At 35.4% G+C, this 23715-nt stretch overlaps 1 protein-coding gene across 1 annotated transcript; it reads left to right on the forward strand.

The window, feature by feature from the left end:
• The first annotated feature begins 7441 nt into the window (after positions 1-7441).
• On the forward strand, positions 7442-16293 carry LOC123665916 (protein LSM12 homolog). The gene is made up of 3 exons (XM_045600142.1): positions 7442-7859; positions 15175-15312; positions 15803-16293. The coding sequence occupies exons 1-3, from the start codon at positions 7557-7559 to the stop codon at positions 15920-15922; spliced, it is 561 nt and encodes a 186-aa protein (XP_045456098.1). The 5' UTR covers positions 7442-7556; the 3' UTR covers positions 15923-16293.
• Positions 16294-23715: the final 7422 nt, after the last annotated feature.

Consider the following 23715-nt stretch of genomic DNA (forward strand, 5'->3'; position numbering starts at 1 on the left):
ACTAGGGATATCTACTTTCCAGCAAAAAAAGAATTATCAAAATCGGTACATCCAGTAGAATGTTATGCGGTATAATACAACGTAGGTCGACGAAAAAAGCGTCAAGTAAAAACGCATTATTAGATATAACTCGAAAAGTAGTTGTTAGGTCTCAAATAAATTTAAATGGGACCAATTGACACACACCACCTTTCGACTAAAAAAAATACAGTCGAATTGAGAACCTACTCCTTTTCTGGAAGTCGGTTAAACAGTCGAATTGAGAACCTCCTCCTTTTTTGGAAGTCGGTTAAAAATATCGAAAAATTGATTTCAATGTTTGCGATCGTAAATAAATGTAATAAAATTATTATATACCTACAATAAAATTATTAAAATATAAAAAGTGTAGATTATAAGGTTCTGTATAAAAATGATTGTGTTTATTTACAAAGAAAAAAGATCGACTTCATTTGCATCGACAGACTGAGGCAGAATACATAATTGTGTTTACCAGCATACGAAAAAAAACCGACTTAAATTACATCGAAAAGTAATACAACGTAAGTTGACGAAAAAGTTTAACAAACGCACTAGTCGTCACTATGATTTGCGAGGGTTCCCCTCGATATCTCTAGGATTCCATTATCAGATTCTGGTTTCCTTATCATGGTACTAACCTTGGGATATCTTCTTTCTAATAAAAAAAGAATTATCAAAATCGGTTCATAAACGACGAAGTTATCCCTGAACATACATAAAAATATATATAGCTATTCGGTCGAATTAAGAAACCGCGCAGAGTCGCTTAAGAAACTTTTATAAGACTTACGCTTCACGCGCTTCAGCCTGTAACATCCCACTGTTTGGCATAGGCCTCTTTCCCCATGTAGGAGAAGGATCAGAGCTTAATTCACCACGCTGTTCCGATGCGGGTTGGCGGATATATTTCTTACTATGAGTAACGACCACTATCAGGTGTACATGATAACAACCGGGACCGACGGCTTAACGTGCTCTCCGAGGCACGGTGGGGAGATCCGCAAGAACTGCACAAACACCCAGACCACAGCAAACAGCTGTATGGACAATACGAATGTATGTCATGTGCGGGGATCGAACCCGCAACCGCCAGCGCAACATGCACAATCCATGGCTGTAACCGTTGCGCCAACGCGGCGTCTTATACGACTTGCTCACGGTGAACCTGATGGTAAGCAGTTTTCTTACCCCACATGCATCCCCACATCATACATGAACTTAAAGAAATGAAAAGATATATATATATATATATCCGAGAATGTCGTTTTTATTATACTTACGGAATACTATTTCTGTAAAAACCCATTTTAAATTTGCAGATTTACTTTCAAGCGACACCTAACATGAAAACACAGAGTTAAATCCTTAACTGAACGTTTAAAAATTTAATTTGAAAAAAGTAAAATTTTAAGCTTAGTTATGATTTTAAAATTCCTTTTATTTAAGTTTGGTATGTTCTAGTTTTTGTTTCAATTTGACCACTCAGACGGTGTCTTGTGTAAATTGTTATTTTTTTTGTTAGAATTTTTTTTTATTGGAGTTTAATTCTTAAGAATCGTTTTTCATATAAGTATGAAAAAAATATGAGTAGTAAAATTTATCAAGCGAATGACCTCGTTACGTTGCTCGTAACGCCATCTATCGAAACCCAATAGAGTTCCGATTGATTGAATAACGACGTTTTCTAATAACGCCATCTTAGATAGATAGATTGCGTTATTTGATTAGCTTATTTACCATTTAATATGTTGTCCTTTTTTTTAGATTAGTAAGCCTTTTTTGTGCTTATTCAGACAGTCGATCTGAAAGAGGAAGTCGTGAGTCGAAGCTGACACCCACTTTTTTATTTACATACATGTATAAGTCAGGAATTCAGAAGTAGTTAAATTGATTCGGATGCGGTCAAATAACGTTACATCTTTATAGGTACATGTACTGAAGTCGGCAGTGTTTCTGTAAAAAAATAATACCATTCGGATAGCAAAACGCTTACCGTAGCTTATGGACAATCTTCAACTATATCTACAAATCCAGGACGTTACACCAATTGTCCTCACAGCGCATTCGTAACAGCTCTGACTTAAATACCTTATTTGATACCAAGTTAAAATACCTTATTTGATAGATTTATTGATTCCGCTTATAAGTGTAACAATCTGCAGCTGGGCATAGGCCTCTTTCTCCGTGTAAGAGAAGCCTTTATTAGCACCCCATCTCTTTATTAGCGTCATAACAAACATGGACAAATGCAGACCAAGTTGGACACCTTACTTACAGTATTACGAGTATACTCGTATTTGAACAGTATTGTGTTTCTATATATGTGTAGGTTAAGAAACTCCTCTTAGAGAGTCTTGAGCTTCAGATTGTGAGAATAGTATTTCTCGCTTTGCCTTAACTCAATGCAACAAATAAAGTTAGTTGTCATAAATTATTCACTAAAATCGATAAAATAACTTGAAATTCGGTGAATAACGCCGACTAATTGCGATAATGTAAAATTGTCGCCATATCATATGTATATGTGTATTTTATATATAAGTATTTTTTTCTGTAGTATCTCACATATATTAATTTATCTTGCATATCGTCTCATTTTGATAAATATAGCATATTTTTCTTATTTATTATATTTATATTTATCGTTAATGGATAGCGACAGCAACAACTCTTTCTATTCCTTCTCTTCCTCCTCTGAGGTACACAGTCTAGACTGTAGTTTTCAAAGTATTCCATCTCTTTCCGATATCTTGTTTCTCAATTTCTCGATGTTCCTAACAATCTCAATGTCGTACACATAAACGCACAAAGTATTCCTGGTCATTATCCTGATCTTTTATCTAATTTTCAAATAGGGAATATTCATGCAATCATGGTATCAGAATCTTGGCTTAAACCTTGCTTAATGTCCACGTCCTATTCCCTCCCTGGATTCCATCTCATTCGCAACGATCGTGTTGGACGGGCAGGTGGCGGCGTTGCCATCTATCTCCGTGCTCACATCCCATATTCAGTCGTTCATAAATCTCTTTCTAATGATGGATGCGGGCCAGATCATCTCTTCCTCGAAATTTCGTTATCACGTACCAAGATTCTTCTGGGCGTGTATTACAACCCCTCATTGACTGTTGACTATTTCTCATCTTTTGAAAATCTTTTAGAGTTGTTTACTCCTTTATATAGTCATACTGTAATCATGGGGGATTTTAATACGTGCCTTCTAAAATTCGACGGGAGATCTTCACGTCTACGCTCCGTCATTAATTCTGCCAATATGCACATCCTCCCCCTTCAAGCCACTCACTCCTTTCCTAACTGTGTTCCATCTCTTCTTGACCTTATTCTTGTCTCCTCACCTGACCACGTTGAAAAACATGGCCAGTGCTCTGCGGATGCATTCTCATACCATGATCTCATTTTTGTTTCTTATAAAATAAAACCCCCTAAAGCTAAGTCGAGAATCCTCCTGCAACGCAATTTTGGTGGTATGGACATGAACAGACTATGCGAAGATGCGGCTAAGATTGACTGGTCATCAGTACTTGGTGCGTCTAGTGTGGATGATAAAATTGCCATTTTTAATTCCCTACTTACCCATCTTTATGATGCTCACGCCCCGGTACGTCCCGTGCGTGTTAAGCATCTTCCAGCTCCATGGCTTACAGCTGATATTAAAGCTCTGCAAGACCAGAAAAACAGGGCCAAAGCGAAATACAAGTCCAATACAAGTTCGTCTAATTGGGAAAGGTATAAGATAGCTCGTAATCGCTGCAACAGGGCATGTAGAGACGCACAACGACGCCATATTCATAAATCTGTACTCGAAGAAACAGACCCTGCTAAGGTATGGAAATTTTTAAAATCACTTGGGGTTGGCAAAATCAAAGAGACTGTACCTTTTAATTCTTTCGACCTCAATGGTCTTAATAATCATTTCACAAATTCGTGTACTGTCGATTGTACCACCAAGTCTAATACTATTGCACACCTTTCAGCCATACAAACTCCATTTGAATTTTCTCCCTTTAATTTTTATCAATTATCCGAGTGTGGTGTTAAGGAGAACGTACTAGCAGTTTGTTCTAGCGCAGTGGGCTGTGACGCCGTCAGTCGTAAAATGATTATCCCTATCATTGATCACATCATTCCTATCATAACACACATATTTAACGAATCCTTCTCTTCCAGTACTTTTCCTTCCTGCTGGAAAGACGCTCTAGTAATTCCCTTACCCAAAAAACCTAATCCATCTGAGTTTTCCGAATTTCGCCCCATCTCCATCCTACCTTTCTTGTCCAAGGTTTTAGAGCGTCTTGTACATCAACAGCTAACATTATTCCTTTCCTCGAACAACCTCTTAAATCCTTTCCAATCCGGCTTTCGGAGGGGTCATAGCACGGTTACTGCTCTTGTCAAAATTTCTGACGACATTAGACATGCTATGGATAACCGAAGTCTTACGGTGTTGGCATTACTTGACTTCAGTAATGCCTTCAACACTGTGGATTTCGATATTTTGCTTTCTGTCTTGCGTTCCTTTAATATATCTCCACCGGTCATTGAATGGTTTCACAGTTACTTGTATGGGCGCCGGCAACGGTTGCGAGTTCATGATACTTACTCTGACTGGGCTAACGTCGTTGCCGGCGTACCGCAAGGTGGCGTGTTGTCTCCTCTCCTATTTTCTTTATTTATTAATTCAATCAGCAAAAACATTTCTTCTCTCTACCACCTGTATGCGGACGATCTTCAAATTTATACCCATTCTAAGCTGGCTGACTTACCCTCAGGTATCAATCAACTTAATAATGACTTAAATAACATTCACAAATGGAGCAACTCGTTCGGGTTAAAAGTCAATCCTTCAAAGTCCCAGGTCATTATTGTGGGTAGTCCAAAGTTGATTAGTTGTATAGACTGGTCACTTATACAACCTGTAGTATTTAACAATACAATTCTGAACTACAGCAAGAATGTTAAGAATTTGGGAGTAACTCTAGATCAGTTTCTCTCCTGGTCACCTCAATTAACAGAACTTAGTAGAAAGATATTTGCAGCCGTCGGGTCACTTCGTCGTCTTCAGTTCTTTCTTCCTTTGCCTACTAAAATTGCACTAGCCCAATCACTCCTTTTACCGATTCTTGACTATGCAGATGCATGTTTCTTAGATCTTACAGAGGAGCAACTTAATAAGCTTGAGCGACTCCAGAATCTTTGTATAAGGTTCGTATTTGGGCTTCGCAAATACGACCACGTCTCCGATTTCCGCAAGAAACTCAAGTGGCTCCCGATTCGTTTTCGCAGGAATACTCATGTACTTTCCCTACTTTACTGTGTACTTTTCAATCCTGATGCCCCTCAATATCTTAAAGAACGGTTCACGTATCTTTGCAATTCCCATGAGCGATCCCTTAGATCTGATTCCAATTTACTTCTAAAAGTTCCTTCCCATAAATCCTCCTTCTATTCTAATTCCTTCACTGCTAAAGCTGTCCGCCTTTGGAATTCTCTTCCGCTTTCAATAAGACGTGCTTCTACTCCAGCCTGTTTTAAGCAACGTCTAAAGAAGTACTATATGTCCCTTAACATATAATATTCAGAATTTTAACATGCATATTTTATATTATCAATATATATTTTACATTTATACTCGTATATTAATACTATTTTGATTATTTATGTATGGATATTTGTACTTATATGTGTATTTGTATGAATTAATGAATCTATCATACACTATTTTTTATTTATCCTTAAGAATATTGTACACTTCCTATCCGTCATTCGACATACTATATCATGTCCTGTGCCCAAAGGTTATCTGGAAGAAATCGCTCTTCAGCGATAAGATCGCCTTTGTACATCTTTTTTTTTTTGTAATTACTACTGTTTGTTTATATTTTGGTGTACAATAAATATTTATTTATTTTTATTTTCTCTCACACAAAACAAAAACATAAAGAATATATTATTATTATTATTATGTGTTAGAAATCGTAATGAGTACATTTTATTTATTTTAGTCTTCATATCTATTTCTCAAAACACATGCGGGATAAATAATAATAAATCAAGAAATTCAAGAGCCTATAATAATCCGTATCATCCTGAAGATGATTTAGAAGATGAAATCCAGGACGAACTTTTTAAGGATGACGATCAAAGTGTGGAAATGGAGGAAACAAAAAAATTAATAAATAATGAAAAAATATTGAAAATAAATGGAAAATATTTTGATAGGAAACAATAAAGATTTTATTTTAATCTTTTTTAAATTGCTTTATACTTAACGGCTAACAACATGATGAAAACCATTTACTGGTGTTCCAGAAACAGACAATACAACACAAACCTGTCTATACTAAGTCAAACTTTTAGTACACACAATAAAATATTTAAGTCGATTATCGAACCCATGACTTTAAACGCAACAGCAATGTAGCAGTTTGTGCTACGGATGCTTCATTCATGTTTTGAAAGACGAACCTTATTTCTTACTCACTGTGATAATAAATGTTATCTAAGAATATAGAATATAAATTATTGCTCTAGTTGGGCTCTCAAGTATTTTGCTTATTTGTTCCGAATTTTTCGAAACGGTGGCAGCACTAATTACTAGAAATTACCGATTTAATTGTTCATTACATTTTGTTAAAAGAATATTAGGAATTAGGAACACTTTTTCAAAACAAGTTAGACAAAAAGAGAGGTATATGGTGGTTTTAAGTAATTTTTCTCTAAAAGTAAACCTTTATTATATTTAACTAGCGACCCGCCCCGGCTTCGCACGGATGCAATGCTGATACTAAATATACTACAGAATGTCTTTATTTATTGTATGAAGCTAGCTTATAGCATGGTTACTAACATAATAACAACATTCAAATATTGCGTCGTTAGATTACACGTTGTTACAGAATGCGTTGAAGAAATAAAGGTTCACTGCTCGTTCCCCGTAGGTGATGGCGTGATAATTTGTAGCTTATATGTTGACCCGACTTCTTAATAATATTCGTGCTAAATTTGAAGTAAATCCATGCATTACTTTTTGAGTTTATCCCGGACATACATACAGACATACAGACAAACAGACAAACAGACAAAAATTCTAAAAACTATATTTTTGGCTTCGGTATCGATTGTAGATCACACCCCAAGTATTCTTTAAAAAATATATTCAATGTACAGTTTTGACTTTCCTACCATTTTATTTTATATTTAATTGAATCCCTAATTTAAAAAAAAATGATACAAACATAATTATTTGAAATATTTTACACTATGGGTGCAACCTTATTATTTTATTTTTATATAAATACTATTTGATTGTATAAAAATAATAAGAATTTTCCATTATAAATTTTCTAATAAGAAATTTTTAATATAAAACGAAAAACAAAACGCGACCGCCAATAATGAATAATGACATAATCTGTGAACACATTTACTATCAAATATTTCATGGCTGACCATCGTATAGCAAAACAATAAAATCGCGCTAATTATCAAACAAAACATTACATTAACTTAAAAAAATGTCCACAGTCGTATCTGACTGTTTCACTATCGGCAGCATTGTCGCGACACGGACATGTTATAACGAGGATATCGAGGGAGAAGTACTAGCTTTTGACCCACAAACTAAAATGTTAATTTTGAAATGTCCATCGTCAAGTGGTAATCCTAAGCGCCACGACGTTAACATCGTCAACTTGTCCCTGGTAAGCGACGTCCAAATCAAGAAAGAAGTGACCGCCGTGCCGGAGCCACCTCGGTCTATAAATCTCCACAGGTTGAACACGAGAGTAAGAAACGCAATTGAAAATAAAAAAAGGCTTGTGAGTATCCTTCAACCATTCTTCTTTTGTTTAAAATACAGCTACAATACACTGACATTAAATACTGTAATAAAACATGTTGAAACAGAGCGACTGGTATCACCAAAGTACAGTCTTCTTCACTCATAAACACTAAACACATCGAGTTAGTGCTGTTGCTCAAGAATCCTATTTGCTTTATTTGTTAATATCTCTAATACTATGCTATATATTATTTAAAACATCTATCTGTGACTGGAGCAGAACAATAAATATGCCCCTGCAAATTAATCGACAGTCAATGTTTTAGAGCAGTTATTATCAATATAAAGACATAATTATGAATATGGTAAACAAAATAAGGTCTTTGCAATATTTTTGTCTACCTGCACCTTCCCGTTTATCGTTTAAAATCAGATCTTATTGAGATTTCGGGATAAAAAGTATCATATATTTTGCGATAGTAGTTTTTAAACTTTCAATGTCATTAACGATATCCTAATATTGTGGATATGAAAGTTTGTGAGGATGGATAAATGTTTGTAACACTTTCATGTAACTCCTACTTTGATTGTAATTTAAATAAATAGGGAGATAGCCTTAGATCCAGAAAAACACATTGGCTACTTCTTTTTTGACGTGTCAATGTCTAAAAAATAAATCAATGCACGTCGGCTGCATGCACTAAAAAGGATGACTTATTGTCGCATTACGCTCATTGTACGATTGCACCACATCTGTCTCTCTTTGACTAGATTGGCCTATGCGTACGAGGAGACATTTTGTTATGACATTTTGCATGTTTTTTTGAATACAACCATTGGTTATGAGCGCACACGGCAATTCTAGTGAACTCAAAATAATAACTTTATTCTAGATCTTAAGCTTACAGCAGAGAAACATAAATTCATTCTAGCAACATTTGTATCATCACAAATTTCCACATAATGAATACAATAAGTATTATAAGAATAGTTTACATAAAGGCTGATTTTAGTGTTGCTCTGCTCGTAAGCTTACTTTAGTGCTGAAAGCTCTGAAGAACCTGTAGTAAAACTGTAATGTATGTCTGTACATAGAAAATATTTGATGAAATGTGGGGGTTAGTATCGGCAGAGTGCTTGTGATGATCCTGGTCTCACAAGCATCCATAATCTTTGGTAGCCACTTACCATCAGGCAGATCGTACACATATTTACCACTCTCATTGTATAAATGGATGTAATAACAGCTTAAGGGTATTTTGTACATTCAAAAACATTAGCAAGTTAAATTAAAGAAATTTTTTTTTTTTTTATGTCACTAGGTATGGTGTATATGTATGTATATATATATATATATATATATATGTATGTATATATATATATATATATGTATGTATATATATATATATGTATATATATATATATATATATATATATATATATATATATATACATTTGAATATATATGTATAGATTTATCAAATTTATTATGTTTTCTTTTTTCACGTTTTTTTTTCTTGTTCTTAGTAAATCCTCTTGCACTGTTTGCCTCGCTATATTAAACACTTACTCATGACCATGGGTTGACTGGAAGAAATCTCTTTCAGAGATAAGTCCACCTTTGCCATAAATATTATTCTTATGTTGTTTTTACATGTATTTTTTGAGTGCAATAAAGTATATAATAGGTCGGCAAACAAGCGTACGGCTCACCTGATGGTAAGCGATTACCGTAGCTTATAGACACCTGCAACACCAGAAGCATCGCAAGCGCGTTGCCGACCCAATCCCCAATCCCCCCAGGAGCTCTGGTCACCTTACTCACCAACAGGAACACAATACTGCTTGAAAACAGTATTATTTAGCTGTGATGTAAGGTCGAGGTACTGCCCCAGTCGGGCTGCTCCATATTTTGAGCAGGAAATTCCTGCTGTGCCCTACCTCAGTTAAGTTAAATTAGTATGTCATTACGCTTTGCAAGGTCTATTTCATAATTGACCTTTTTTTACTAAAATTACATAAAATTTTCTGTCCTCTTAGTTTTATGGTTCAAGAGTATTCTTAATTTAATTAGTGCATTATCTTATCGCCGTGTCTAATCAATATATAAACAAATATACAAATACTAGGGATGTAACGATACCGATACCGATACCGATATATCGGCCGATATAATCGGCAGGCCGATATATCGGCATCGCCGATTTAAATACAGCCGATACACAGTTTGAAAAGCGCGCGAAAAGAACGTTACGTACGATAAATAAAATAAACTCCTTTAAAACATAGAAGTAGCATCTGATTCCTTGATCAATGTTACCCAAATAAATGTTGATATGATATTTTACCTTTTTTTTCATTATTTTTAATTTCCATTTTTGCCACACTTTACAGAATGGAGTGTCTACTTATTCTATGTAAAATAACTAAGTTTTATGCATATAAAGTACATCATTCTTTATTTACTGGGTGTATTTATTATTAAGCCATCGATATCGGTATCGGTATCGGTATCGCAGATTATTTTCCTCGATAATCGGTATCGGTATCGTATCGACAAATTCATGTATCGTTACATCCCTAACAAATACTTTTAAAACCTAGTTTTCAGGTTTAAAATTTTACACAGTAATTAGGTGTGCAGCTTAAATCTAAAACATTTAATATTTATATGAGAAGATAGAGATTGTGAGATTGTCTGTGAGTTTGTATGTGGTAATATTGGCTACTCTACATATTTTTGTTTGAACCTTATGGAGCAGTTTCCTTTTTTTTATTTGACTAATGCGGCAAATAATTGTATAGTCCAACTGATGGTAAGAAGTGTTGCTGACACTACTCTTGACACTCCCCAGGAGTTTCGACCTTACTTACCACAGTGGCACAACATTACTAGCAAGCTGGTAGATAGATAGATAGATAGATAGATACTCTTTATTGTACACAACAACAATCAACACAATAACATATCACAAATAAAAATAAAATAAAAATAAAACAGTGTACAAAGGCGGTCTTATCGCTAGAGTAGCGATCTCTTCCAGACAACCTTTGGGCATATAGGACACAGCGTAGTGAAAAAGCGGTAGGGGAAGTGTATACAGAGAAGTGACAATTAGTGTCACCTAGAACAATATCAAACTATCGAGTATAAAAACACATACATATACAGCACAATACATACATACATACATAGATACATACATACAAACATATATATATATATACACAGACATACATACACATATATATACATACGCATAAAAATACTATACCTACATATAAACGAAATACATATAATATGAATAATAGCATAGAATACAAAATACAAGTGAAGCGATACTCCTACAATATGTTATGCAGAGATAAAAACAATTATGACGTACTAAGTGACAAATAGTGCGCCTTGAGGTATTTTTTAAAGCAAGACAGGGATTGGGCTTGTTTTATAGGAAGAGGTAGAGCGTTCCAAAGTTGAACAGCTTTAACTGAAAAAGAATTGGAGTAAAAAGAAGTAGTGTGAGCTGGGGTTTCGAGCATCAAAGTAGACTCAGATCTAAGGGTGCGTTCGTGTGTATTACAAAGATACTTGAAACGCTCCTTAAGGTACAGAGGTGTATCAGAATGAAAAAGTATACAATATAGTAGCGAGAGTATGTGAGTATTCCTGCGAAAGCGAATCGGAAGCCACTTGAGACAACTGCGAAATTCGGAAACGTGGTCATATTTGCGAAGACCAAATATGAACCGTATGCAAAGATTTTGAAGGCGCTCAAGCTTATTTAATTGCTCCTCTTTAAGATCAGGATAGCAAGTGTCAGCATAGTCAAGAATTGGTAGAAGGAGTGACTGTGCTAATGTAATTTTGGTAGGCAAAGGGAGGAAATATTGCAGTCGTCGTAGTGATCCGATAGCTGCAAATAGTTTACGGCTCATCTCACTCAGCTGAGGTGCCCAAGAAAGATGTCTATCGAAGATAATTCCGAGGTTTTTGACTGTGTCGCTGTAACTGATTACGGCGTTGTTATAAACGACTGGTGGTATAAGTGACCAATCTATTCGACACACAAGCTTAGGACTACCGATAATAATGACTTGACATTTTGAGGGATTTATGTTTAATCCGTAGGAGTTACTCCATCTATATATGTTCTTCAAGTCATTATTTAAATTACTTATTGACGTAGGTAAATCTGTCAACTTAGCGTGAGAATAAATTTGAAGATCATCAGCATACAAGTGGTAGAGAGAAGATATGCGGAGAGTTATTGAATTTATGAAGATCGAAAATAAGAGCGGAGACAACACGCCACCTTGCGGAACGCCAGCATTAACGTTGGACCAGTCTGAATATGAATCCTGGACACGAACGCGCTGCCGACGACCAAACAAGTAACTATGAAACCAATCAATTGCTGATGGAGATATGTTAAGTGAGCACAAAACAGCCAGCAGTAAATCAAAATCCACCGCGTTAAACGCATTGCTAAAGTCCAGCAAGGTCAACACGGTGAGATTCTGACCGTCCATTGCCCGCCTAATGTCGTCAGTGATTTTCACAAGGGCCGTTGCCGTACTATGACCTTTACGGAAACCGGACTGATAAGGATTTAGGAGATCATTGGAAGAAAGAAATAAAGTTAGCTGTTGATGGACAAGACGCTCTAAAACTTTGGACAGGAAAGGGAGAATGGCTATCGGGCGAAGATCGGAAAACGTAGAGGAATTAGGTTTTTTAGGTAGGGGAATGATTTGAGCGTCTTTCCAGCTAGTAGGAAATGTATTGGAACTTAGGGATTCGTTGAAAATATGGGTTATGACAGGAAGGACTGAGTCTATTATAGGAATGATCATATTACGGCTGATGTTATCGAAGCCCACTGCATTAGAACTAACAGCTAATATGCTCTTCTTAACATCACATTCAGACAATTGTGTGAAGGTAAAAGTTGACGAAGAGTCAGGAGTTTCAATGGCAGAGAGATGACTAAGGGTATCGGCTTTAGTCGCACTGTCTATAGTGACAGAAGAAGTAAAATGTTTATTGAGATTATTGAGATCAAAGGAATTTGAAGGCACGTATTGTTTGACTTTGCCAACTCCAAGTGTTTTTAGAAATTTCCAGATTTTTCCAGGATCTGCTTCCTCTGATATAGATGTGTGGATATGGCGTCGTTGTGCATCTCTACAAGCCTTGTTGCAACGATTTCGATGAGTTTTATACTTCTCCTTATTAGATGGGCTCGGACTAGATTTATATCGAGCTTTAGCTTTATTTTTTAACTGCTGCAGTGCTCTTATTTCAGCTGTTAACCAGGGAGCAGGAGCATGCTTAATACGCACAGGTCGAACAGGAGCGTGTATATCGAATAGCTGGGTCAGGAGAGAATTAAAAGCTGCCAATTTTTCGTCCACCGCAGACGCGACAAATACTCTATCCCAATCAATCCCCGCAGCATCTTCACGTAAACGGCTCAAGTCCATGCCTCCAAAACTACGCTGCAGAAAAATTCTTGACTTTGCCTTTGGGGGCCTAATTTTATAGGAAAGATATAAGAGATCATGGTAAGAGAAAGCATCAGCTGGACACTGACCATGCTTTTCAACGTGATCAGATGAAGAGACAAGGATCAAGTCAAGAAGAGAGGGAGAGCAGTTAGGATAAGAGTGAGTAGGATTCAGGGGAAGGATGGACAAATTTGTGGAATTCACAAGAGAGCGCAAGCGTGAAGCTCTGCAGTCTTGCTTAAGCAGGCACGTGTTAAAGTCACCCATCACTACCGTATGGCTATATTGAGGAGTATATAGTTCTAACAGATTTTCGAAGGATGCAAAATAGTCAATAGTAAGTGATGGGTTATAATAGACACCTAGAAGGAGCTTTGTGCTAAATAAAAGGAGTTCAAGGAAGAGGTGATCAGGGCCATGTCCATCGTGAGAAATGGATTTGCTGATGATGTTAAAGGAAATGTGTGAGCGAAGATAGATGGCAACGCCACCACCAGTTCGCCCAACACGGTCGTTACGGATTAATTGGAACCCTGGAAGGGAATAGGAAGATGATGGCAGACAGGGTTTAAGCCAAGATTCACTTACCAAGATCGCATGAATGTTTTTATTTTGAAAAGATGACAGAATATCGGGATAGTGTGCAGGAATACTCTGCGCGTTAATGTGGATGATATTAAAGTTTTTTGAAACATCTTTAAATTGAAAGTCAAGAGTTTCGCTAAGAGAGGGAATGCTAAAAAAACTGGAGTCATTACTCCGAATTGCAGAAGAGGAAGAGGAAATAGAATGGAACGAATCATCATTGTCACTTGTCATAGATTTAGAAATAGAATGTTAGTAATATAAATATATAAATAACAGGCCTATAATATAATAAATAAGTATTAATAACTAAAAATAATTAAATTAAAATAGAATTAAAAAAATAAATATATAAATAGAATATAATAAAATAGTATAAAGCTGTGTCTATAATGTGGTCCATACACCTGCCGGCTGTAGTGGAAACGGTGAAATATCTTTAAGTTATGCAAAGAATTAATAACAAAAGAAAAAAAAAATTAAAAAAAAAAAAAACATCAACATGATAATGACATACAATAAGAAATAAAAAGAGAAAAAAGAAAGTCAAGAAAAGTAAGCAGGTAAACAAAGTATTAGATCGTTCGTCTTAAGTTATAAAAAACAGAATTAAAAATACAGAAAATTAACATTAAGGCAGAAGCTAAGAGAATCTATAGTTACTATTCTTAGTTGACAATAGTTGTATCCGAACGAGCGACATTGACAACAAAATCTTTACAAAGATATACACTATGGAATTTCAATGTCAGTACAAAAAGCATAGTGTCAAAGTCAATCGACAAGTATGCTGTCAGTTGTCACCAATGTCGCAAATATTTAATGTAAACAAATTTGTAAATATAAGGAGTATAATGAAATACTTATGTACCCTTCAAGTAAAACAAAAGAGAAAAAAAAAGATTAAATTTACAACAAGGTAACAAGGTACAGGTAAGAGATATAAAGGTGAGTAAAAAGAAAAGTGAGAATAACTTAATATAGTAATATAAACTAGCTAAACACAAGCGAAATAATTCGCACTAGATGAGTATAGTAATTATCACTTCACAAAATTATAAAAACAAAAGTATTTAAATATAAGTTGATTTGAAATTGAACAAAAATAAAAAATAAAAATAAAAAATAAAAATGGTACTATTTAGTTGCAATCTTCTGTAAGGTTGAGGGACGCAGATGGGCTGCTGCGGAATTTGATCAGGATACCTGTGCCTTATCTCAATGAAAAAGCATTCTATTAATTATTATATTGTTGCCAGGTGTCGGCACTATCAGCCTGCCTAGATCCGGAAGGTCAGCGGCTATTTCTCGCCATCGCCAGAGTTATAGATGACGTCTCATGGACAGGACAAAGCATTCGTGTTTATAACGAAGTGACCATCACGCCCCCTTATAAGGTATTGACTATAACTTACTTGATATTATTATGAGTAGAAGATCCATAACAATTTTTTGTTTGATTTCTAGTATTTATAGTTTTAATTCTAACTCAAACTGTGTGGTACATCTCTATATCTCACTCCTTGACCTAAAGAAATTGAGTTTACTCGCAAAAAAAAAACAATTTCAATTGACATCAACAAGTATACTATAGTATAGTATAATATATGTAGTCAAAAAAAATAATATATAAATTACGCATTATTAGGATAATTCAAATATTACTCGTTAGATTCCCATCAAATTTAAATACTGTACCATAACAAGTACCAGCTTTCGATTAAACAAAAAGAAACACAAAATCGTTATACCCAGTAAAAAGTTATAAGATTTCACATAAATTCAGTTGAATTAAGAACCTGTTTTTGAAGTAATTTAAAAAAGATTTTCGCCTTCGAATGGCATATAAATAAGTAGCCTGCTACTTATAATTTTGTCATATTTCAGGTTGAAAACGTAATAGGGGAGCAAGAGTCAAAACCTTATAACTACATACGCAAATTCGTCGAACGGCACTGGAAGGAGCACCGAGACCACGCGGCGGCCAACTCCTCACGACACCAATAAATATATAATATAAATAAACGCCTATCATTGTCTCAATTGACGATTATACCTACCTGATATAAGGCCACGGCCATATGAGCGATGCTCGACAAAGCGTTCTTGAGACTTTAAGTAATTTGTAGTCAACTTCACCGGTTGATGATAAAGTTTCGTATAGTTTTATCGTACATAAGTTTATCCAACTGATATGATTCTGATTTCATTTTCTATCATCAAACTCCACTGTAAAATCAATAGCTTCTTTTATCTCGTAAATAAGGGGCCGATAGGCTATTTGAAAGTTTATCAGAAAACCGGTGAAATTGGCCTTTAAAATTAGTTTTTTTTTTTGTTTTTGACTAATTTTGTTAAATAAAAACTTATTTAAAACAGAAGTGATATTTTTGGCAAATTCTGAGTACCAATTACTTTCATTTGGTATGTTTATGAATTCAAACACACAGGCCGAAGACGAGCAGCAGCGCCTTCGGTGCGACAAAGTCAGCCCTGCGGTCGCCAACCCGCCTGCCCAGTGGTGACTATGGGCAAAACACACTAGTTCACGCCATTTTTGGCACGAATTTGTGGAGGCCTATGTCCAGCAGTGATAGGCTGAAGTGATGATGATGATGACAAACTCAAATTAAACTTTTTTAAACGTTTATCAAGAATTTAGTCTCTTGCAATAGTTTATTTCGAAAACGTATAAATATTCCCATATAAAATATTTTTACATAATTATAAAATCTGTTACGTATAAAAATTAACAATCAATCACAGAAATGTACGCTCATAACTTCCAAACGACTACATCAAATTGGTTAATTCTTTTTTTACCTGTTCGCTATTGTCAGGACAATAAAAAAGAAATGTTACTGAAGCAATAAAAAAATTAATGCAAATGAAACGTTTTTGGTATTTCATACTCCATCGATTGAATATTTCGTTGCGATTATTATAATTCAGCCTGAAACATCTCACTCATACGGCATAGGCCTCTTACTCCATGTAGGAAAAGGATGGGAGATTAACCCATCGCGCTGCTTCACTGCGGGTTGACGGATATGTTCTCTAATATGAGTAAAAATCGCTAGCAGGTATTTATAATAATAAACGGGACCGACAGCTAAACATACTCTCAGAGGCACGGTGGGGACACCCACAAGGGGACCGACATCCAAGCCGGAAAGAAATATTTGTACAAATACAAATATCCATTTCGAGCGGGAATCGAACCCGCGAACCGGTGTTTTAGGCGACTACACGCACCACTACAACCGAGCGGTTGTTACAGCTTCTAAATTGTTAAATGTATAATAATTGTGTTTGCTCGCAAACGAAAAATACCGACTTCAATTACATCGACGAGTAATACAACGTAGATCGACGAAAAAATAGTCAAGTAACTACGCGTTCTCAAAGATTACTCAAAAAGTAGTGATCAGATCTCAATAAAATTTATATGTGACCACATGACAAACATCAGCTTTCGATTTCGACAGTAAAAAGTTATTGCGGATTTTCAAGAAGTTCCCTCGATTTCTCTGGGATCCCATCATCAGATCCTGGTTTCCTTATCATGATACTAAACTAGGGATATCTTCTTTCCAACAAAAAAAGAATTATCAAAATCGGTACTCCCAGTAAAAAGCTATTGCGGATTTTCAAGAGTTTCCCTCGATTTCTCTGGGATCCCATCATCAGATCCTGGTTTTCTTATCATGGTACTAAATTAGGGATATCTCCTTTTCAAAAAAAAAGAATTATCTAAATCGGTACATCAAGTAGAAAGTTATGCGGTATACTACAACGTATAACAACAACAACAAGTAACATACATGAAAAAAAAAAATACAGTCGAATTGAGAACCTTCTTTTTTGGAAGTCGGTTAAAAATTTCAGCGCCATCTAGTGTGAGTGGACCACAAGATAAGCAGGGTCCTATTTAGCGTCATCTAGTGACAAGCGTCTACAAACTAGGTTCTGTTTAACGCCATCTAGTGGCTATTGTACGAAAACTCCAGAAATCTTAGCGCCATCTATTGAAATAATTATTACACTAATGCATATCAAATTTTCAGCGCCATCTAGTGATGACCGGCCCACAAGATAAGTAATTTTCTTTTCATCGCCATCTAGTGCCGATTGTCTCAAAACTATAAACTTTAATGCCATCTAGTGTTGACTGTCCACAAGCTAATCTGTTTCTACAAGAGCCATCTAGTGGCGATAGTTTAAAACTTCTGGAAATTTAGCGCCATCTAGCGGCATAATTATTACCTGACGAATGTTTTATTTTCAGCGCCATCTAGTATGTGGTTGTGGTTATTTTGCTTAGTATAAAGCTGCTACCTGCGACTTCGTCTGCGTGAAATTTAACAAACAAGTTATTGATCAGTTCGCAGAGATAAAATAAATAAATTTCTAAAATAAAAGTAGCCTAAGTTACTCCTTACTATATCCACTATCTGCAAGTGAAAGTTCCGTTAAAATCGGTCCAGCCGTTTCAGATATTAGCCGGAACAAACAGACAGACAGACAAAAGTTGAAAAAATGTTAATTTGGTTTATGTACCGTATATATATCCATATGCATTTAGTAAAAAGCGGTTATTTTAATATTACAAATAGACACTCCAATTTTAAATAACGAGGACAGTCCATTCTACGGGTTTTATAGGAGTGGCGATGTATTTATTTTGGACCGCGGATTTCGGGATGCAATGGAAAATCTTTTGAATTGCGGTTACATACCACACATGCCGGAAACAAAATGTCCCAATGAGACACAATTAACTGCTGATCAGGCAAATAAATCGCGCCTGATAGCTATCCGCCGTTGGGTGGTTGAAGTGGTCAACGGGAGGTTTAAAATCGATTTTTCGGCTGTTGCGAAATATATATAACAATAGAGCTCTTAGAAAGATGTTCGACTATTTCAGAATTGCAGCACCCATTTCAAATTGTTTTAATTGAATATAATCCACATGCTGCAAACATTTTGGAGGTTATTAATGAGAGGATGCATATGCCAAATCGATAAGCAGAACTCGTAGAACGCCATAATTATAACCGCAGACGAGCTGAGTTCACCCCAATGTCAGCATATATAATATGCCAGAGTTTCCAGATTTTCCAAGAATGAGTGGGCATGAATTGTTTTTATTCGCTAGTATACCAGTTGAAGCAAGCGAGAAGTTATTACGCTAAACACATCCTCGATAACGGATCATTCATAATCGAGCTCTGTAATGCTATACCAGATAAACACCAGACAGAGTTACAGGAAATGAATTTGTGGATGGTTCGTGGGCGAATGCAATCCCGGCACATCAGAGCAAGACAGTATTATGAATACATATATTGTTATAGACAGATCGCTATCCGGAAGAGAAGCAATCGCTCATTATTATTGTACATGCGTCATTGGCAAAAGAACCATAGGGTGTTGCTCTCATATTATGTGCATAATATGGTATATGAGCTATGCTCGACATTTACCAGGTTTATATCTTCCGGCTTTTGGATTAGAGAATAACATTCTTGTGCCAGATGATTATGACTTACTTGTTAAGTTCACTTTTATTTATAAATAAGTAGCTGATACCAGCAATTTATGAGAAAATGTCCACATATATGCATATTGAACAATATATTTTTAGATAATACTTCTGTGTTTTTTTACAAAAAAAGCATAAACCCCAAAAAATTAAATGTACTTAGAATGGTTTAGAAAAATGATAAGCTGATGAATGAGGCAGGACATCTGCGGTGGAGTGAGGGCGGGGAGCACTGCATTTTAATTCCGGAAAGAAAACGCAGTCATTTTAACAAGTATTAGCAATAGGTTATGTTTGTGTGGTATTTTTAAAATGTGTGATTAGGATAGGGTAAGTTGAACAATTTATTTCTTTCTTGATACTTAAAAAATTCCAAAAAATAGCTTACAAAAATTTCACATAATCGAAAATATACAGATTTTTAAACTTAAATACTCGTAAAAGGCAATCGTTCTACAGCTTCGATGTCATAAAGAATTTTTAGGTGGACAAGTTTTAGCAAAATACAGCAAAAATTCTTTTTGGCCGGCACTTCCCTATAAATATGGACAAATGCTGGCCAAATTCTTATAGCAAGTTATGAGATTAAAACAAATCTCGTAGACTCTCATAACTCGGTATGAGAATTTCGTCTGCATTTGTCCATGTTTTATGAGATTTTGTTCCATAGAGTTTCACTTTTGGACCAAAATAGCTGATGTCTTTTCATATTACAATTTCTTTTACTTTGCAAATCTTAAAAACTTATTATTCCGAGAAAGTTATTTTTTGATTCATAGCACTACAGATTAGGTGTAATCTAATTACAATAATTACCATTATTTATTATATTACTAAATTCCTAATCATTTTTGTATATTCATTGTTAATGTTACGGTAATTTTGAACTAGAAAGTAACAAATAATCTATTTTTATAATTTCTTGTTTTTAAAAGTAATTTGAAAGTAATCGGCGATGACGTCTGGGTACTAGTGAATAAGATGCCAGTGTTTGTGTTCTCAGCTTTTAGCGTCAACGACTACAACTTCTTCATACACAAGTAAGTTAATAAAACATAAGATTCTGGAGCAACGAAGACGCATTAGCGCAACGATCACTGCACTGGTTTGCGGCTATTGCGCTGGCGGTTGCGGGTTCGATCCCTGCACATGACAAACATTTGTATTGGCCATACAGGTGTTTGCCGTGGTCTGGGTGTTTGTGCAGTTCTTGTGGGTCTCCCCACCGTGCCTCGGAGAGCACGATAAGCTGTCGGTCCCGGTTGTTATCATCACACCTGATAGGTATCCTTACTCATAGTACGGAATATATCCGCCAAATCGCATTGGAGCAGCGTGGTGGATTAAGCTTTGATCTTTCTCCAACATGTGGAAAGAAGCCTAGCAGTGGGATATTACAGGCTGAAGCGCATCAAAATCGGCATACTTGCCTAGTACCTAATGGTCGAATTGCGAATCTTCCCCTTTTTTTTCAAGTCGCTCAAAAAGAGAGCTTTTGTCTGTGATCTTATGTAAGGTTGAGGGACTTCTACAAACGGACTGCTCCTAATTTTGAGCAGATAATAAATAAATAAAAAATTAAAACTTTCTTTTTTGTCTGTTTCTTTTTAGGTTAAATGTATTCGACCTTTTACGGGATACGCCGTGCGGAAAGCCGTTAATGTAATTATCTGAACGCTGTGAATTAATTTGGACATTTTTAAGGACATTTGATAACAGTATATAGGCAAGCGATGTCGAAAAACAGATAAATAATTTAACAGTTCAACTTTTTTGTCCAGAAATCGAAGATTTAATGTATAAGTTACGTGTTTTGTAAAATGGTGAGAACAATAGAGTGAAGAAGTGTTTCTGAAAATGAATTCCATTATAAATTACAGATTTAAATAAACCTGCGTTTTTTTTACTATAATTGTTTTTTATTATAACATAGTAGTTTGGTAGTAAACAGCAGTAACTATTTACCAAATAACCGAGTCTCATATTTGACAAATAAAAAATTAATCTTATTTTACTTCCGATATTTAATTTGATTTAATACTATAAATACAAATTTTTACGCAACTGCCAAGAAGGATTATGAATTAAAGACAGCGACAGCGAGGTAAAACGCGCGAAATACATATTTCGCGCGTTTTACCTTGCTGTCTTTCAAAGCAATTTCAAAGACTTGATAACACGAGAGTTCTTAGAAAGAATGCTTGAAGATAAAAGTCTTCGAGCATTGCGTCCTGCCTGTTTTAACATACGGAGCCGAGACGCGGACACTGACGAAGGGACTGGTACATAAGTTTAAAGTCGCTCAACGTGCAATGGAACGGGCTATGCTTGTGATTTCTCTTAAAGATAGGATTAGAAATAAGACTATCCGCGAAAGAACGAAAATAACCGACATAGCCCACAGAATTAGCAAGTTGAAGTGGCAGTGGGCTGGTCAACTGTTTGCAGGTCCGATGGCCGTTGGAGCAGACGGGTCTTGGAGTGGAGACCGCGTCTTGGCAAACGCAGCGTGGGACATCTTCCGGCCCGTGGGACCGACGATCTGCGTAAGATTGCTGGTGTAGGCTGGATGAGGATATCTGGCGCGAACTTGGGGAGGTCTATTTCCAGCAGTGAACTGCAATAGGCTGAACTGAACTGATGTTACTTCAGAACTTTTGACTGAGTGGACCGATTTCAACAACAAAAAAAAAATTTAATCGAAATGTGTTGTGTGTCATTTGGCCCTATTTAAATTTATTTGAGATCTAACAACTAATTTTCGAGTTATATCTAATAATGCGTTTTTACTTAACTATTCTTTCGTCGACCTACGTTGTACTATACCGCATAACTTTTTACTGGATGTACCGATTTTGATGATTTTTAATTTAATCAAAAGCTGATGTTTATCATGTTTTAATTTTTACATTTAAATTTCATGGAGATCTGATTACAATTTTTTGAGTAATCTTTAATAACGCGTATTTACTTGACTATTTTTTCGTCTACCTACGTTGTATTACTTGTCGATGTAATTGAAGTCGGTTTTTTTCGTTTGCCAGGAAACACAATTATTACTAAATGCACATGCATTGTATACATGGTATATATACCAATATAAAGTTTTTTACAATTTTTGTCTGTCTGACTGTCCTTTTGTTTCGGCTAATCTCTGCAACGGCTAGAGCGATTTAGACGGGAATTTCACTGGCAGATAGCTAATGTAATAAGCAGTAACTTAGGCTATTTTCATTTTAGAAATTTATTTATTTTATAACTCTGCGAACTGAACCATATTTTTTTGTTAAATTCCGTGTGGACGAAGTCGCGGGCACAGCTAGTACAAAACAATCTAAAAAAACCCTATGATTGTCTCAAAATACTTCAAAATTATACAGCGCCATCTATCGGTGTAGATTAGTTTATTAGTATGGCTTCTTGATTTGGATTACGGTTTTCAGTTATGCCAAAGTAAGATTTCTGTAAAACGTTAGAATTACTGACAAGTATGTAAAAATCATCCTATATATGAATACGCTAAGGTTTAAGATGTTTGCCTCTCTTTTTAGAAAAAGCCACACAATTATTCAACATAAATTATATGTATATGATTTTATAGATAATTGCTTGTTCTAGCGGCGACAACAACTAAAAATTTGTTACTGCTTTTTTTTTGTAAATTATTTAATCATTAAAATTATATAAGTAGATATATATATTGAGACACAATACAGGAATGCTGCCATCTGACGGCTTTAATTTTGAAACAATATAAAAATAAATTATTTATTCTAAATAATTTTTTTGTTCTTAATAAATTATTTGTTGGTAAATTTTTTGTTCAATTTCAAATCAACTCGCGTATAAAAACTTTTTTGTAATTTTGTTAAGTTATAATTATTATACTTAATTATATATATAGTACCCGGCCCCTCTCACCGGTGACGATAGGGCCAACAGTACTCTACAATTCGAAAAAAAAACAAGCAAAAATTTAAAATAAATCAGCGAAATAAGTATACTCAGTAAAAAGCTAACACATAAAAATACCTTCAAATTGATAACTTCCTTATATTGAAGTTGGTTAATTAAAGTGTGTGTTTCAGCTCCGACGCACGACTGGAGTTTACATAGTCTAAATAGGCACAAAAAAGGCTAACGAATCAAATAACGCCATCTACCAGTACGGTTCCGATATACGGCGTTATGGAAAACGTAACGAATCTAGATGGCGTGAACAAAAACGAATCGAGGTCATTCGTGCAGTAGATTT

This window comes from Melitaea cinxia, chromosome 25, assembly GCF_905220565.1.
Source record: "Melitaea cinxia chromosome 25, ilMelCinx1.1, whole genome shotgun sequence".
Taxonomy (NCBI): domain Eukaryota; kingdom Metazoa; phylum Arthropoda; class Insecta; order Lepidoptera; family Nymphalidae; genus Melitaea; species Melitaea cinxia.

What these genes read in the sequence shown, in the direction of transcription:
- LOC123665916 (XM_045600142.1), top strand. Translation starts at nt 7,557, where the DNA reads ATGTCCACAGTCGTATCTGACTGTTTCACTATCGGCAGCATTGTCGCG. An exon ending in TTGAAAATAAAAAAAGGCTT is followed by an intron (nt 7,860 to 15,174) that starts GTGAGTATCCTT and finishes TATTGTTGCCAG; the next exon opens with GTGTCGGCACTATCAGCCTG. An exon ending in CCATCACGCCCCCTTATAAG is followed by an intron (nt 15,313 to 15,802) that starts GTATTGACTATA and finishes GTCATATTTCAG; the next exon opens with GTTGAAAACGTAATAGGGGA.